The 19,341-nt window shown below is 33.9% G+C and overlaps 2 protein-coding genes and 1 pseudogene across 2 annotated transcripts in view; 2 read left to right on the forward strand and 1 right to left on the reverse strand.

Moving 5' to 3' along the window:
- LOC145292140 (uncharacterized) overlaps positions 1 to 19,341 on the forward strand; it is a 159,871-nt gene that overhangs the window by 1,768 nt on the left and 138,762 nt on the right. The window lies entirely within an intron of this gene.
- Positions 11,515 to 12,282, forward strand: LOC145292310 (uncharacterized). The gene has a single exon (XM_080138637.1). It carries the CDS (start codon positions 11,515 to 11,517, stop codon positions 12,280 to 12,282), a length of 768 nt encoding a protein of 255 aa, XP_079994763.1.
- Positions 18,351 to 18,484, reverse strand: LOC145292543 (U2 spliceosomal RNA; annotated as a pseudogene).

Raw genomic sequence — 19,341 nt, forward strand, 5'->3', positions numbered from 1 at the left:
GCTTTCAAAATATTAACGTTATTTTAGCGCGTTATTTTTAACGTTATTTTAGGTAACATAAATGCATAAGTACTGATAGTTTTTATCCCCCCCCCTTATGTTCGCATTGGGTTTTAAGCACAATTCGTATTCTGCATAAGTACCCTAGTTTTTTTTAGTTTTTTTTAATCATTATTATTCATGAATTTATCGTATGTTCTATCGTATTCTATTTTTATTTTCTCCGGCCTAGTTTTGATTTCTATGTTTCACGTGTACGATTAAACTGGCTATAAATTATTTAAAATGTGATTTATTTGGCGGACCGGACAGGAACGGCTTTCGGAATAAACACTCCCAACCTCCTCATGTTAAGAACGGCTTTCGGAATAAACATTCCCAACCTCACTATGTTAAGGACGGCTTTCGGTTTATTGCAATTTTTCCAGTGGATTATTATTGATTGGACACTAATATATAGGAGGTGGGGGTGATTCTCGTTCAGGTCCGCCATTTATTTTACTAAAACACGTTTAAGTAAAAATAAGTTGTCTGGAAGTAATGCTGAAACCCATTTCACTGTAAATAATTTCCCTGGTTGAAATAGGAATTAATCTATAAGCTGGTTCTTAAAGAGACGAAATCAGATTCTGATCAGAAAACGATTAAAACCTCATGTAATTCTCCTAAGCATGCCGTCTATACCACTATTCTAGATATATCCAAGATGGCAAGAAATGCCATTCGTTTTCTCTCTATTTCAGTAGTTGTCAATCATATACAAAAACATCCTGTGGCACCAACTGCTTGTGGTCGATACAAGTCATCACCTTGTTGACATATTTCACAAACAACTGAAGTTAGATATAGATGAAGAAGGTGTGTTGTTCCACTGTTTCTTCAATGCTGTAGCAACATGGACAATCAGACATTTCATCCATGCATGAACTGAATTGTATGCCACTGGAGGTTAACATATTCCGAACCAAACGCTGGGTCTGATAGTACTCAATAAATGTTGAGATACCTGAACTTAGCACTCAGCTCCATCGAAAGTAGATCTCTTCTATGAATCATCCTAGCCACTCACCAAACCAAATCCCCCATTAAATTCGTATATAACTGTGAAAGTTGGTGGACCAGGGAAACTTTCTGAGTGTGGTTTGTCACTGTTTAGAATTGTAATTCATCCCTTGGTCTACGATAACCCTTGACCAAAGGGCAAAAGATGAGGCTAGGAAAAGCGCTTTCAGCTGCCAACTCCTCTGTCAAGTTTCAACTCATGAAAGCTAGTCTCTCTGCATGTCAGTAACATATTTTGATTTACTACTTATCAAGGCCTAAGATCACTCTAGGATAAGGGTTAATGAGTGTTAGGTTGACAACAGTATCAATAATGTTGGAAGTTGGGTAGCGTTTAATTATTTAAGAAGATGGCTCCACAAGAACTTATTTACATTAGATTTGAAAACTATCGTGTTAGTCAGCTGGGAAGCAGCCCATCCCACTACGATATTGTGTTCCACGGATGAACAGTTTTAGAAAAAAGCTCTGTGCATGGAATTTTTATTTTGTCTTAGGAACAGATAGAGAATGAGGGAAGTTGTTGTAGCTAAATGAGTACTTGCTATGAAAGTTTTGCATGGGGTTGGGGGTGGCATAGACTGAAGCTCATCAATCGAACACCTACTATAAAAGTAATGATAATGCAGGGACACACTCGCAACATCTCTTCTGTGAGAAAGAGGAAGTAGAGAGATGAAAAGGTCATCACCCGCTAGATTTCGAAGATGTTTTTGTATCCTATCATGGCAGGGAAGGGTACTCTTAGGAGTTTGTCAAGTTAAGCATCTCCAAGTTCTCCTAAAACATAGATTGAATATAGACCTGTCTGTATTCAACGTATGTCTTTAGCAATCATCTCCTCCTCCAAAGAAATGATGATAAATGCATTAGAAGACTGTTGCATGTCTCGCAGGCAAAGTTAGTACAACCAGTTAGTAAAGGATGAAAGGAAAGATACAGAGTACACCTGAGCTCTATCTTTTAAGGAAAGTTTCTTTTGAAGTCAAATCTGAACTGATGCTTCCACCTTTGATCAATTTCCTTCAAGCTAGAGATCTAGTTCGAACTGCATACTAAGGATTTTAACTGGACCATTTATACCACAGATTAACTTGCCTTGACATCTCTAAGGACACTGATATCATCTGTGAACACAAAAACCTTGACTCCCATTCCTTCAGGTAAGACGCTTCTATGTAAGCCTGAACTTGTTGCCTAATCTCTTTGCGAAGTACTAGCTTCAATGCAAGGATAAAAACTAGGATCAACAATGATGCACAGATTGAGAGGCAACAAAAAAACTCTGCTTTTAATTCGTCTGTATTGCTGTTGACAAGTGATAGAGAATTGAGATCCATTGCAGAAATCCAGTTTAAAACTGGTAGTTTCTAAAGTAGGCCATCAAGACATGGTTATTTGTTGTAGCTGACCTGCTTCAATGCAGCCAAGATTTTTTGTAATCCTACCTTAACAAATCATTGCTTCAGTCATATTGAGGCAGAGAGAATTGGCCCAAATTGTCAAACTCTTGTATGGGGTATCTGGGGAGTTGAGTGAAGCACTCTTGAAATCCTAAACAAATCGAGTCAATACAAAAGTATGGGCATCTGAATGTGTCTAAACATTGACAGAGTTCTACCTTACACTCATCCGCATCATAATTCATGGCCTCATTACATAGTTTCTTTTGAGTCATAACTATTTGGTCCTTGTAACATTTGCAAAACTTGTGTTAACCTTATCTCTCTTCACACATACACACCAGCTATCACTCAGACCAGTTTACCTTCTAATTGCTTTGCCATCTTGACCTTATCTAATGTGAGATGCTGGCCACATCTGATGAAGAAATATCTAATCTTAGTTGGGGCATTTTTGAGATGAATATTGATAATTTTTTATTTAGATTATTCAAACTATTATTCTGAGTTGGGTGCATGAACTGCTATAATCAGAAACTGATACTATGCTTTAACGTTCGGTAGAAGATGATATAATATTTATACTTTATTATAAAAAAAAAGTAGATGTTGTATAAGGTTGCGTCTTCAAGATGATGGCTCTCTGGAAAGTTATAAAAATAATTTGGCTTAAACTTGGCAACCTTCCTTGATATTGTTATCTCTGGTGACCAATAATAAACCAATTTTCTTTCATTGATGGGGAAGATAATGTCTCGGAGGATGGCCTACTGAAATAAAGTAGAACCATACTTTGTTCCGCTTTTAGCCTGAATGCTAAAAAAAGGTCTTGTCGGTTTAACAGGTTCATCATTTGAACATACTACCTGTCCTTCAGACTAAAAATATGTGTAGTAGTCCCTTTTCAATTCTTGCCTCAAATTCCCCTATATATTATAAAATAAAGAAAAATCTATATGATGTAAATACCCATGATGAAACAAAAATATTATATTCCATAAATTATAGTAATTAAAGTACTTTTATTTTTATCAAAATATCATTTATAAGCGATTAATGGGAAATTGTAGGCATTAAACTATAAATCTACTGTTTGAATTGTTGAGTTATCTCCCTTTTTGAGATTATGTCCAAAATGGTGGACAAAACAGTCACTCCTCAGGTGTTTATAAAATTTTTTATTTAAAAACAAAACTACGTGTTCAATTTATGACTTTTGTAATATGATATTTTCGTTTTATCATGAGTATATACATCATACAGATTTTTCTTTATTTTTGTTTTTTAATATAGAAGAAATTCTAGACAAGAACTGAAAAATTGATGAAAAACAGTAATTCATAGCAAGTTGAATCATATCCGAGATAAATTAAATCAATGCTTACTTTTAGCAAAAGTGCTGACCTAAAAGTTGAAGTAACCAGAAATGAAGATCCATGTTATCTTTTGGGGCCCCTGGAAGCATAAAATGCAATAAAAATAAAATGGTTGTTCTTATTTTAAATTTCATTGATTTTCCTTGTCATTGAATAAAATGGGTATTTTTATACTTAAAATATTTTTAACTAAAAACTAATTCACGTTCATAAAAGGAAGGGGGGGGGGCAAAAAGCCAGATAACTCTAATCTCCGTTTCCGGTTACTTCAACATTTTACTACCACCATGTTTGCTAAAAGTAAACATTGATTTAAAACTTTTGGATACGATTCAAAGTTGTTATAAATTACTGTTTCTAATTGATTTTTTAAAAATTTTCTAAAATATGATATTAAATAACAATAAGTCTGCAAGACTCATGGTGTAGTGGATAAAGTACAAGGTAAAATTCAGTTGTAAGTTACACTCGTCTGGAGGTTGAAGGTTCAATCCTCAATGCGAGCAACACTAAAAATACAATTGCAATTTCTTATAACTTCTATCCAGTTATTGCTGATGGAACGAGAGGATGCTACTCTCATGGATTAAATAAAAGATTCCGTTTGAAATTCTGTGCAGATTCTTGAGTTTCAATAGAAAAATTCCTGAATTCTACAAGATACACTTGAAGATGATATACATTTACATTAGACCCTTTGCATAATCACACTGGTGTTTGCTCAGAGATGTACCGGCAATTTCCTTTTGCATTGTGTTCTGCAATCCTGAACATGCTGCCTTAGAATTGTGTGAATAAACATGTATCACTGTCACATTTTTGGAGTTCTGCATTGGCTAACTATTGTGATGTTCCTAAGTTTTATGCATTCCCTAATTAGTTTAGTAGCCTCTTATTGCTAACGGTTTTAATAAAGGAAGAAAAAAAAAGGTTGGAGGTTACACTAACTGAAATGTTGTGTGAATAACAGTAGTCCGAATAAATTAAATAATATGAATTAACAATAAGTTGTTTGGGAATAGTACGAAAGCCAAGCCGATTTCACTGTCAAATAATTTGTGCGACTAACTTAGGATTTAACCTTTTTATGCTTCATCATCAGATTTATTTCTAAGCTTAGTATAAAGGTAATAGGATTAAAATACTTTTGCATGAACTTTGTTAACTTTACAAGGAATCGATCTACCTTTTTTTTTATATTTAAGCACATAAAAATTAATAAGGAAAATAGTAAATTGATTCATAAACACTAAATACTGAAATAAATACGAAATTTTGAATCATATGATACTTACAAATCAATTTAATATTTTACTTATTCATTTTTTTGCACTGATCTCTTGAAAGATATCAATTAATGATAATGATTGTGAAACGTATTTACAAAAGACGTTGCTCAGCTTGAAATCTAGTATGTCCGCATGGACGATTGATCCCCATCCCATCTTTACTTGTGATAATTGTTACTAGAAGAATACCCGTCCCAAGACAGGTAAAATTAATTGCCTGAACAGAAGCTTTGCATCACTTTTATGCTCCCTTGTGAAGATTAAAATCAAGATAAATTAATATTAAACATGTCCATAATCATTATTCTAACTTTTCATCAAAATTGATTTTAAGATATTTTCCAAAATATCAATTTTGATCAAAATTAGAATAAGGATTATAGACATTCTGTTTAATATCTTTATAAGGAGTCTTAAGAAGAAATTGAAATTCAGGGAATCTTGCTTCACTGGTTTCTAATTATTATGGGTCAAATTCAGTATAATTTGATATATTTGAATCTTCATATAAGAAATTTTGTTCATGCTAAAATCCTTAATAATACCCCAAAGAAACAAAAATCTAGGGAATATGTATTAGTGGTTTCCTATTACCTTTTCTTAAAATTTTACGAAAAATACAGTTATCTGAATTTTCATAAATTTCCACTTTGTTTTTTTATCCTCTTTATATAAAAGTAAACTAAATTAAGTACGGCCCAAATTATATGTTAATTATTAGTTCAGAACATACAAATATGTAAACATATTTTCATATAAATAGAGATTATCAAAAACGTTTATTTCCAGGTGTGTAGTATCAACAAGCACAAAAGCACCATTATAACTTGATCTTACAAAACTGGCAAAAGAAATTCCTCCTTTTACTGCTTGACTGACTTTAGACAATTTTCAGCTGTGGTTGCTATAATTATTTACTACGAACTGTATTTACCCCAGCCTTGCCCGAGTCAAATTCTTGGGAAGTTTTAATTTAGATTTTAAATTTCTGAACTGTTGGGATGAATGATTTTAAAGAGTAAAAAAAAAAAAATTTGAAATTGACTTATTGTTATGCTAGAAATATGTATTTTAATTTCAATTGAAATTTCGAAAACATCTATTAAATAATAAATACTAATTTTTAATTTTTGTTTGATGCTGGTCCATATCTCCCACCCCCATGAATAAAATTTAAAAAAATGTTATGATCTATGTACCTGTAACGAAAATATCATGCACCAAAAAATCACATAAATTGATCAAGTAGTTTTATTTTTATAAAGAAAATAATTTTTAAGCAAATAGGAATTTGTAGTTCCCCTCCTCCTCATGTTAAGAACGACTTTCTAAAATTTCCCTAGTTCTGCAAAATGGCATTGAGAGATCGTTGACCGTTTAGCCATAAAATTTTAATTTCTTTTAAAAATAAAACTACTAAATCATTTTATGTGATTTTTTTTTTTGTGTAGGATATTTTGTTTCCATCACGGGTATGTATACTTAATATTTTTCAAAATCCTCTCTATATATAAAGTTTCAAATCTGTAAATCAAAAAATGACAGCAGTTTAGTAGAGACTGTTCTTTACACAGACAAGCAAGGTCATATCTATATATATATAAATACTAGCTGGACGTCCGGCGTTGCCCAGTCGTACAATATACTTAAACATATTTTAATATATATCATTTGATTGGAATTCATTATTGATATGAGTATTATTTATTAATTTATTTTTATTGCAGACTATTATCCTCATCTTTCTTATTTGTTGTTTCACAACATTTTGGCCAGATGGTAACCGCGACGGGGTAGGAACTCCAAATTTCCTAACTGCAATCTCAGCAATTACTGCCATCCGTAGTTGTTGTCATCTCACCACGTTTTGGTCAAGTAAGACTCTGGCCGGCTTTGGGTAGGACTGAAACCACTATCCTCAGACAGTTCTCATCTGGAACTGTAGAGATTCAACGTCTCTATCCACTGCGCCACGGGCCCCAAAGGGCAAATAAGGTTGAATTTTTTGGTTTTATAAATCCATGTTTATTCATGATCTGATCTTCCGTCGCAGTTACTACCTGATGAAGGTCAGAGGAATAGTTCGCCGAAACATTGTAAAACAATATCTAAGAAAGATAAAGATAATAGTCCACAATAAAAATAAATTAATGATATTTTAATTTATGCAAATTGGTTATGTATGATTGATTATAAAATCAATCCTCTATTGAATGTTATATATTACAAGGAATAATTTTTCCAGTGGATTAATTCGCAAAAAAAAAAATTTTTTTAAATAAAAACAATAATGATAATCTCGTTCATCAAATTCCCTCTGTGTTTGTTTACAATATCACGTCAGCTGATATTTGGGCTTGACGATGAATGCCTTGGAAACTCACTTTTTATTGATATTTAGTTTTAAAACATGCAAATGAAGAAATGATTTGCGGCGATTTTTAAATGGTACCTGTTTTATCGTAAATCAAACTCATTAATAAGAAAAAAATTAAAATAAAATGGTGAGGTACACTTGGGCTTGAACAGGGGGACCATTTGATGTACTGTCGAATACACTACCACTGAGCTATATCTCCAGATGACAATAGTTCGTTTTTTTTTTTTTTTAAGAAATGATTTGCTGAGAATTGAATCTCCCTGGATTGCTGAGAATTATCTCCCTTGGCTGGTGTAATGTAAAATATTACCCTGTAAAAATTCTATTTTATCTATAAGAAAAAAAACAAGCTATTTTTAGGATTGGATGTTTTTGATTTTCGATACTTATCGGATGATTTCTGTACAAAACATATCTTTTGTCAGACATATAAATTACCTTTGTGTGAAATTTGCAAAAGATAGGTTCTGAAACAGCTGAGCCTATGAGAAAGAAACTCACACATGCACAAAATGACTTTTATATAATAGTAGATATATATATATATTTTTTCCATAGGCATAACCACTTATCAAGCCCCAGAGACCACTCGACGATAAGGGTTAAGAGTGTACAGTAGTCAATTGGACAATATAGTAATTGTTAGTAATGGAAATTCAGTAATTTGTTAACTTAAGTGAAACAGCTCATCAAGAACTTAGTTATGTTGGACTTGAAGACAACCATATTGTAGTCAGCTGGAAAGCAGGAAAATGGAAAACAATTCCACAAGCGTGCAGTTCTAAGAAAGAAGCTTTGTTCATGGAATCTACGTTTAGGCACAGATAAAGAGTGGGAGGAATTATTGATAGTGTTTTCAGCTAGACGAGTGAACTTTGGTAGGATTTGATTATTTAAAAGGATAAGGCTTAATGAGTGTCAGGTGAGACAACACTATGATATATATATGGGTATAAAAAAGCACTACTTGATTAATTTACATGATTTTTGTTCTGTTAGGGGTATGTACATCATAAAGATTTTTCTGTACATTTTTTGTTTTTTAAATTAAGTTGAATTCTGGGCAACAACCATGGTTTTAATCCCCTGTCCCCTCCTTTTGAAGTGCATGCATTTTTATGGAATTGGAATGTTAAAAATTTCTTTTTTACACTAATACATTTATTTGCAATATTTGATAAAAATAAAAATAATTGTTAATAAAGTATTAAATCGTCATTTAGTCAGGAAAAATACAGGCATTAAAGAAGTGGTCACATACTTTTATTAATATAGAAATAGAGAGGTGTCATTGCTTATTAAAGGCCACTTAAGGATAAGTGTTAATGAGTGTCAGGTGAGACAACACTATGATGATCGGTTATGGTGGAACTTTGGTAGGATTTGATTATTTAAAAGGACAGGTCAACAAAACTTGTTTACATTGGACTTGAAAACGACCATGTCATAGTCAGATGAAAATCCGATTTAAAGTACTGAGATCTACAGATGTGTAGTTCTAGGAAAAATATTTTCTCATTAAATTTTTGTCCAGTTTTAGACACAAATAGTGTAAAATTGATGATGGTGGTTGTACCCAGATGAGTGTTTTTTTTTGTTTTTTTTTTGTAAATGTTTTACAGAAGGGGAGGGGGTACCATCGATAGCTCAGTCAAACACCTACCATGAAAATATGGATAAAGCAAAGATAGAGTTGCAATGTTTCTCATCTGTGATAAAAAGGAAGTAAGGAGGAGAAAAGGACATTGCCCACTAGATTACAAATGTATGTATTTTTAATCAGTTTATGTAACAACTCTGTTTTCTTATAGTGATATGGGCAAATCCTTAAAGTAATTTTGTCTGATTCTTGACATATCAATCACTGCTAAAATCTGTAAATAAGATTTGATGTTATGCACACTTATGACTGTGCAGACAAGTTCTAGTGTAAAACAATAGTTTGTTTTTTAAGATTAATAGGGATTGGTGTTGTCCAGGGCATTAATAACAAAATACAACTTAAAAAAAATATATCTTTTTTAAATCTTCTATATGTCACCATTTCACTCTAGCAACTGACTCTGTATAATAGAAACATATCAGCCCTGAACACTAATACTAGGTCAAATATGACAGTTTCAGTGTTGTTTTTGGACAACTAACCAGTAAGAATGAAAGGAAATAATTTTCTTTTTCTGTCCTGCCTTAATTTGATCCGTAGTAAAGTGAATATTACATTTCTTTTTTTTAATCATAATTCAGTTTGGGATCATATGGAATTAGATCATGTAATATCTATAACTGTATTTTCTGTAGTTTCTGATTTTTAGCTGAACACACACAAAATTTCAAGTTTCCTTTATATCATTATTTATTAAAAATAATTTTTTTTTTTTTAATGGAGAGTAGAAAACGCATTGTGGATGCGTTATTGGCAGCTCCCGTTACTCTCGCTTCTCTTTATTTGTCCCTCACTCCTCATTTTTAAATGAGTGATTTTTCTGACAAAGGGAGAAGAAAAAGCTGTATTCTAGGTTGGCAGTATTTTGTGCGAACAATTGGCAGAGGTGGCGGAAATTTTCTGTTTCTATGTTTATCCTTGTAGCCATGTCACTAGTAAGGGTGCTGGAGGTAAACGTTTTATCTGGGCTGACGTTATCCGCCTGATAGTCAGGGACCCGAACCTTGGATTAACGACTAAGGAGGCTGTCCTATCAGCAGATGCAAAGTATTGGGGCTGCTGTATTGCCATTTGGTGAATGGATTCTGGACGATGCAGTAGCTTCTAGTGGGGCCTCTCGATGCCATATTAGTGGCTTTACCTTATGTTCTACAAAAAAAAAAAAATTTCTTTGTTTCTTTTTCCTTCTTAGTTTCCCCTCTCTATCCTGCTCTAAGCATGTCTGACGACCTAGTCCACAAATTCCAAAATTCCATCATGACAAATTTCAAGAAAAAATACACGATTAAACCCGGATCTCCAACTTCCAATGTAGACCCCCCCCCCCTCTACCATGTCTCCTTCTCCAACATCGGGGGTCTACATTCTAACCTTCCAGAGGTTGAAACCCAACTACAGGAGACTAAACCAGACCTTTTATTTTTAAGCAAAACTGGCATTGGACAGGCTATTTCCCTAGAAGAGTTCGCAATTAAAGGTTACTCTAACTTAACTTCTAAATCTGACCCCCAAGATCGCCATGGGCATGAAATATGAGCCTATATTAAAATGGCTTTCCATGTGGTAGGGACATCTCCAGAGGAGATCCTAATTTACCCTATATGTGCTTCCGGGTTGCACTTATTCACAGTACTGCATTTATATTTACTCTCTATCGTCCCCACAACAGCGGAGTTACTATCTTTAAAAGCATATCTGAGAAAATTGACCAAGTCCTATCTGCTTATCCTTCAACTAACATTCACGTACGTGGAGACTTCAATGTTCACAATTTGCCCTGAACTATGTTCAGTTTCCATTCTGTCTCCTCTTGGATCTTCCGACCACTCTGTTGTATCAATTAAGATAAAAATGAAATGTAATAAGTCCCCAGACATACATCTCCATCGTACAGTATATCAATACACTATGGCTGACTGGGATAGCTTCCGTACATTTCTATCGGATCTACCTCTGCGTTCTATGTTTAAAAAGGATGTGTCCTCTATAGTATCAGACCTGACCGAATGGTTAATTGTAGGTATAGACCGTTTTATATCCTCGAAAAAGTTCCAGCAAAAAGCTAACAGCCAGTCATGGTTCTCTCCAGAATGTGCTGCTGCCATTGCGCACAGAAATCACTTTTTCCACTGCTTCCAACGTAATAGATGTATGAAAACTAAAGCCGCTTACAGGACTGCCAGCAACCATTGTAAGAAAGTAATAAACAATTGATACCCAGAGTGATGCTAAACAACTAGTAAATCGCATACTAACATACAAGTTTCTAACATTGTTGGGTTTTTGGCACAAAATACTTACGCCAATAGATAGAGTGCAAAAACGATTGCAAGACAAGACAATGAATTTTCACAATGCTGCCCTAGACATAAAAGGTCTAAGAGATCATTTCAATGATGCAAGAGAAAATTTAGTTGATGAATGCTTGGAAGATGGCAAGAACCTTTGTGAAAAATGGGACGTTGAAATCAAAAGAAGGACAAGGGGAAAAACAAGAATGGCTGGTAAAAATGCACAAGATGCCGGGTTATCAAGAACAGATGAAATGAAACGAGTCATGAAGGGAGCTCTAGACCGCCTGCACAAAGAGATGGATGATCGATTCTCCCGGTTATTTGAGATCGATTCCAAATTTGGCTTTCTGTTGGATGTCCAAGGCCTTTGTTACGGTCCTGACGCATCTGACTGTGAACAATTAGAGTCTATGTGTGAAAATTTAGGAGCTGTGTACAGTTCAGACATAGATGGCAAGCAATTATATGAGGAGATTATTGATTGCAAAATGTTGATATCAAGTCGTGCCAACTTAAAGTTATCGCGTCCTGAAGACCTTCTGACATTCATAGTTGAATGTGGTGATGAGAGCGTGTTTCCCAATCTTCGAATTGCTTTGCAAATAATGTTGACAATGGCAGTATCTATTGCAAGCTGCGAGCGAAGTTTCAGTAAACTGAAACTAATTCTTTCATGTCTCCGAGCCTCAATGAGTCAGGACAGATTGTATGATCTAGCTTTGATGAGTATAGAAAGGGAAGAATTAGAGAAAACTAACTTTGATAAAATCATAGACGAATTTGCTTCCATAAAGGCACGAAAAGTGTTATTTTAGAATGTTATTATTGAAACAAAAAAGGCCGGATTTATTGAGGTTTATTGTGGTATGTTTGTTATCCTTCAATTTCTTCATAATAAAAATAAATGAAGTATGTTGTAGTCCTTTCTTTTTGGATAATTTAGAATTTTATTTCTTAAAGCAAGAATAACCATATAATTACTTTATTAAAACATTCATTTCATGGTTTATCTTTCGTTAAAATTGTGCCTGTATTATAATATTATGTAGGTTAGGTATATCTAAGGTATAAATTATTAAGAAGGGGCGCACATTCAAACTTTGCCATGGGCGCCATTTTACATAGGTACGCCACTGGCCCCAAGGCAGCATATTATCAACAACTATCTTTACCATAAAAATCAATAACATTATAAAAGAACTCTCTCCTGATATACATAGCTCCTTATATGTAGATGACTGCTCAATCAGCTACAGATCTAAATACACTCACACTATTGAAAGAAAACTACAACATAACATAAATGAAATTAATAAATGGGCAACTAAAAATGGTTTCAAATTCTCCAAAACTAAAACAAAATGCATCCATTTTTGTAACCAATGCAAACTCCACCCTGACTCAACTTTACAGATTGAAGGCGAAAAAATTCCATTCATAAACGAACACAAGCACCTGGGAACCATTTTTGACAAAAAACTAAATTTCATTCCACACATCAATCATATCAAAACCAAATGTAATAAAGCATTACAACTCCTACAAGTCATTGCCCATACAGATTGGGGAGCTGACAAGAACACACTACTCAAACTATATAGAACATTAATTAGATCAAAAATAGATTATGGTAGCTTCATATATCAATCCACCAGAAAGTCATATCTAAAAACCCTAAACATAATATACCACTCCAGACTAAGACTAGCACTAGGAGCATTTCCAACCTCCCCTGTAGAAAGCCTGTATGCAGAAGCACATGAAACTCCTCCAATGCTTAGAAATCAAAACCTTGGTCTAAAGTACTACACAAAACTTACAGCCAACCCCACAAACCCAGTACACAATAGCACTTTAAATCCAAACCGTAAACACCTTTTCGACCAAAAAGAAAATGCAATCCAAACCTTTGGACTTAGAATAAAATCGATTTCCAAAGAAGCAAATCTACCCATAACCAAAATAACGAAACTGTCCTCAAAACCCCTCCTTAGAAAATCGTATCCCCTAACATCGACCTAAGTTTAAGTAAATATGAAAAGAAACATACTTATCCAATAACTTATCATGATGATCTCGATAAAATCAAAGAAAAGTATCCAGACCACACACACATCTATACAGATGGGTCTAAACAAAATAACGCAACAGCCAATACAGCAATACTCGATAAATCAATCAAAAAACAATCAAACCTCCAAACCAAAAGAAACCTCAATCTTCAGTGCTGAAATACATGCTCTAATCCTAGCTCTCAAACTCGCTTCCAATAACAAAAAAAACAAATTTATAATCCTTTCAGACTCCCAATCTACTCTAAAAGCGATTAAAAAAAAAATAAAAAGATGGACAACCCCCTAATCGCAAAATCACTCCAAAAATTAACTGTATTAAACAGTAAAAAAGAAATCATTTTCTGCTGGATACCGAGCCATTCCGGTATTAAAGGTAATGAATTAGCAGATTTAGCAGCAAAAAACGCCTTAAATCTCCCAATCGATGCAAATTTTAAAATTCCATACATAGATCTAAAAAGACGTGTCAATGCATATACAACAGAGAAATGGCAAACCTACTGGAATGAACACCCTAACAACAAACTTCACGAAATCATGCCAAAAATCAAAGAACAAAATACAAAATTAAACAGAAAAGAAGTCAAACTAACAATAATAAAAATAGGCCATACCCACTTAACCCACTCATATCTCCTAAAAAAAGTCTGTATACCTTGTCAAACATCACTCACAATCAAACACATATTAATTGAATGTACTGATTTTGTAACAGTAAGAAATCGATTCTACAAAGAAAACAATATTAAAGAGTTATTTGATAAAAACAATCCCCACACCACCCTCTCATATCTTAAAAAAAATTGGCCTTTATAAAAAAATTTAAAAAGAACCCTTTATACAATGGTCCTGGATATGACCTAAAACTATATCCAATGGTGAGGCCCCAGCTTGCGGACCTTGGAGAGTGTGGAGCCACCCTTTAATTGCCATTGCTCCCAGGTCCACTCTGACCCGGAGTGGTAGTACCTGTTAGGATCCCAACTATGGGTTAAATAGAATCCGACTTAAAAAAACAAATATACTCCATTTAAAAAATCGTTCCTCAAAATCATTAGATTCGGCATTAAATAACCTAAAAAAGGTTGATATGCCGTAAAACAAAAACAACCAACCAACCAACCAACCAACCAAAGAATTATGAGTTATCTATATATATAAAAGCGAAAATGTATGTGTGTATGTATGTTCGCTTTTCCTCGATGTCCACGAAAGGTTTCTTTCAAAGAAGCGCTTGCTCGCTTCACAACTTTTTAAAACTTTTTATATCATCTATAAATTGTAATATCTACGAATTATCCACGGAGCTCGCCTGTCTATTTAATTTTATTGACTTTCAAACGTTAATTATTCCACATTTCTCGCATCGTCACGCGTTACATTCGGTTTTCGGTATAAAAAAAAGCGAACCTCGACTCTAATCTTAGGCCCAGAGCCAGTTTGGTCAATGTCGACTTCGTCATATCAGACTGTAGCTTTCATTTCGCTCGTCCTAATAAACAGGGAGCGGGTTTTTAAAAACAAACAAACCGATTTATTCAAAACTGTCCCGCACAAAATCGTAACTGCTGAATACCTATCGCCGTCACGTCAATCAAAAATGCGCACCTGTTTTTTTCAAAACACTTTACTATTTTCCAACTGCGCGTCGTCAACGCTTCGGGGTTTTTTCACATACCCCGAAAAACACCCGGGCAACGCCGGGTACCCCTTGCTAGTTAAATATAAAATAGAAACCTCAGTTAATGAAATATTTTTCAAAATAAAAATCAGACAAACTTCCTTTTAAACTTGAAAAGTTAACACAAAATTGTAAATATTTATTCAGAAAGAAAGAGGGAACAAAGTAAGAGAAACGAGAGAGAGAGAGAGAAATAAGGAAGAATGGACAGAGAATGAGAGGGAGAAAATAAAGTGGCGAGACAAAAGACTGCCTTTGCTACTATTATAATGTGTGTTGTGGAATAGTAAAGGGGGTTATTTTGATCCCCAGATTAGAGTTTGAGAACAGACAAAAACTAGGAAAAAAATTGAAGAAATCATGAATTTCACTCCCCAGTCCCTAAAGTAAATTGCCCAGAAATGGCCAGAAAAAAGATCCGTTCAAAATAATTAAAAAAGCTCTTTTTTTCTATTTATTGGGTGAGGGAATTTTTCAACTCTAAAGGTATGAATCTTGGCATTTTTCACTGATTCAGCTTGAAGATTATGGGCTCAGCATGTGTTCAAATCCCAGTTGATCTGTTGTGTCACTTGTACTAATGCCTTTGAGAAAGGTATGAATCCTACTCTCCTCCTACTAGCTATGGGTGAAATAGTAGACTAAATTAGATCATGAGCAAAGTTCTAAACAAAAAAATGATACTTGTGGTTCATTGGTTCATTAATATTTTTTAGGATTCATTGTCACAATCCTCATTATGTTCAGTAAAAAATTATGATCCTAATAAAAAAATAAAATTTATTATTAATGGAGATTTGGTATCTGTCCTATCTGAAACAGAAAATATACTATTACTTCTATTAATTGTACTATTGTATTATCTTTCAATACTAAATTCAGGAGAGTTGTATAGTATTTGTTCTGTTGTCATGATATTCTTCTTCCAGGAATTACTCCCTCCATCTTGGGGGTAATGTAGTATCTATTCTGTGGACATAATGCTATTCATTTAGATTGGATTACCTTCTATAAGGGGGAGGATCAGGGTAGTATTTTTCACTAGCAAAAATAATAAGGATCACAGAAAGACATTTTAAAATAAACATACATTCATTTCATTTACAGAAAAAGTGAATAGTATGTGTGTGCAGTTGCATAAGCACTTAAGTGTGTGTATAGTTTAGTTTTAGTTTACTTAATGTAAGTTTTAAAAATAGAAATAGTTTTCATACGAGAACAGTTTTTAATTGCTGTAAAAGTGTGTGTATGTCTAAATGTCTACTTCTCTGCTAGAATCAATTTTTTTTCATGCAGACATGAATTAATAATGTTTGCATAAGAAAGGAGATTTTAGATAAAAAGTTCCTAAAATATTTTGATATGAAGTCGTCAAAAAGATAGGCTCACTGGTGTGTCATGTTTTTGCAAGTTTTAATAAAATTTTCTCTTGACCTTCTAGAAACTAAGATTTTTGCACGCTATGCGCTGATTGGTAAAAAAAAAACAAAAAAACTGGGATACTGTTTCGGCATGTACACTTAATTGACTTGTCATCTTCAAGTAACAATAAGCAAGACAATAGTGGAGTACAACATTGTAAAGAGCAGCTGTATTAATATTATAAAAAATATCAATTTACTTAGCCTTTTTTTTTTTTTTTTTTTTTTATTGATTCAAAATTGTTTGCTCTGTTAGCAACAAATTCCATCTGCTTATTCAAGCATAGAGTTCTTTGAAAATTGAATGAATTTCATTTCGCTTTAACTTTGATTCATTTTGAAAATCTGGGAAGAAATTTTTTTTTTAAGTTTAAGATTAATTTATTTTATAGGTAACCAGGGTTGAGGAGTCCAGAGTTTTGGAAAGAGTTTGAGTCTGACTTTGAGCATTCTTGCCAGTCAGATTTTTTTTTTACTTGATGAACAATCAACAGTTTGAATATTGGAAGATACTAGTTTAAAATAAGGAACTGGAGTTAAATATTTTAAAATTCTAGGAGTCCATGACCATATACTTTGACTCTGCAACCCTGCAGACATAAAATTTCTAATCTTTTAGAATTTTGTTTTTCATTATTTGATAACCTTTTTATACTCATGTGTATATCTTCATCTATATATATAAAAGGCAAAAATCGGTGTGTATGTATGTATGTATGTATGTATGTTTGTTTGTAACGCTAAAACTTTTGAAAGACGGAACCAGAGTTGACAAATTTGGTATCATATTGCACCTTGATCACCCGGATGACAAATATCGAAATTTCACGTCAAACGGACCAGTAGAAAGGGGTCAACTGATCGTTTTTCTCCTAGGGGGGCCCCAAAAAAAACCTGTCATTTTAACGTTATTCAATACGTGTCACGTGACGTGACGTCAGCTCATACTTTTGACAGACACAACCAAAGTTGACAAATTATGTATCATATTGAACCTTGATCACCCGCATGACAAATATCGAAATTCCACACCAAACGGACCATTAAAAGGGGGTGAACTGATCATTTCTCTCCTAGGGGGGGCCCCCAAAAAAACCTGTCATTTTAATGTTAATATTACATAATCCAAAAACGCTTAGTCATGTCACGTGACGTGACGTCAACATCCAGTAATGGCGAACAAATGTAAACAAACACTTTGTTTTACCGATACTTTTGTAATTTCTCTTCTGCTTTGTTCTAGAGATTATTAAACTCCATGACAATGTCTCCAACGTATTTAACTGGTTAAAAATAGTATTTATACAAGAGTTTTAACGAAAAATATCAGGAAAAAATGTACAGGAATAAAAAAAAATTCAGCTTTCAAAATATTCGTCGATAAAAAAACCGATCTTTATATTTACGCTAGCCATTTTGTATATTACCACGTGACCTGCTATCTCTTAAACTGGAGGGGGGGGATCCACTTGAATCCAACAAAACCAGTAATTTTTTTTTTCTATTATATATACATCATTTTCTATAAAATTAAGTGTAGACTTTATAATTAAAACAAAAAATGTTATTCATACTAAAAAAAAAAAAACGCTTAGTCATGTCACGTGACGTGACGTCAACATCCACTAATGGCGAACAATTGTACCTATTTACTATGCCTCCCCACGGGACAGAGTTAGACACCAGGGTCGTTTTTTAACGTGGAGAAAAGGTACAAAAATAAAAATTGTCTCAGTCGTGGAGGATTTCTCCTCCACCGAAAGAGAACAAGAAATAGAAGTGCAGCATCTGAAGAACAGATACTACACTTTGATCTTGACCAAAAGGCCAAGAATGCGAACAATTGTAAATAACAACTTTTTTCACAAAACCAACACCGTCTTTCTTTTTTTTTCTCTCTCTTTCTCTCTCTCACCCACTTACTCTTCCCTCTCTCTCACCCTCTTTCTCTTGACGTCACACCACTGTTAAACTGTGGGGGGGGACACATTCCCAGGCATTATCTCCTATAGATGCACATTTTATTAGAAATTCAGCTTTCAAAATATTAGACGATAATAAAAATATAAAACCAACACCCTCTTTCTCTTTTCTCTCTCTCTCACCAACTTACTCTTCTCTCTCTCTCACCCTCTTTCTCTTGACCTCCTACTACTGTTAAACTGTGTGTGTGGGGGGGGGAAGAGGCAGCTTGAAAACCAACAAAAACAGTGCACAGTTTCCCAAGCATTTGGGGTGGGAAGGGGGGGAAGAAGCCGAGCGCACAGTTTCGTGTGAGAGAGAGAGAACAATTCTCAACCTATATACTCAACAAATTTTTTATCTACAGATTTGAAAGTTTGTATATAGGGTATTCAGACATATGGAAATATATCTAGCATAATCTATCTATTATATCTATAAAAGTGAAAATGTGTGTGTGTGTGAGGTAGCCAGAGAGAGAGAGAGAGAGAGAGAGAGAGAGAGAGAGAGAGAGAGAGAGAGAGAGACAACAATTCTCAACCTATATATTCAATACATTTTTTATCTACAGATTTGAAAATTTGTATATGGGGTATTCAGACATATGGAAATATATCTAGCATAATCTATCTATTATATCTATAAAAGTGAAAATGTGTGTGTGTGTGTGTGTGTGTGTGTGTGTGTGTGTGTGTGTGCGTAAGAGAGAGAGAGAACAATTCTCAACCTATATAC

Source organism: Euprymna scolopes, chromosome 13 (genome assembly GCF_053919585.1).
Source record: "Euprymna scolopes isolate OS-2025 chromosome 13, ASM5391958v1, whole genome shotgun sequence".
NCBI lineage: Eukaryota > Metazoa > Mollusca > Cephalopoda > Sepiida > Sepiolidae > Euprymna > Euprymna scolopes.

What these genes read in the sequence shown, in the direction of transcription:
- LOC145292310 (XM_080138637.1), top strand. Translation starts at nt 11,515, where the DNA reads ATGAATTTTCACAATGCTGCCCTAGACATAAAAGGTCTAAGAGATCAT.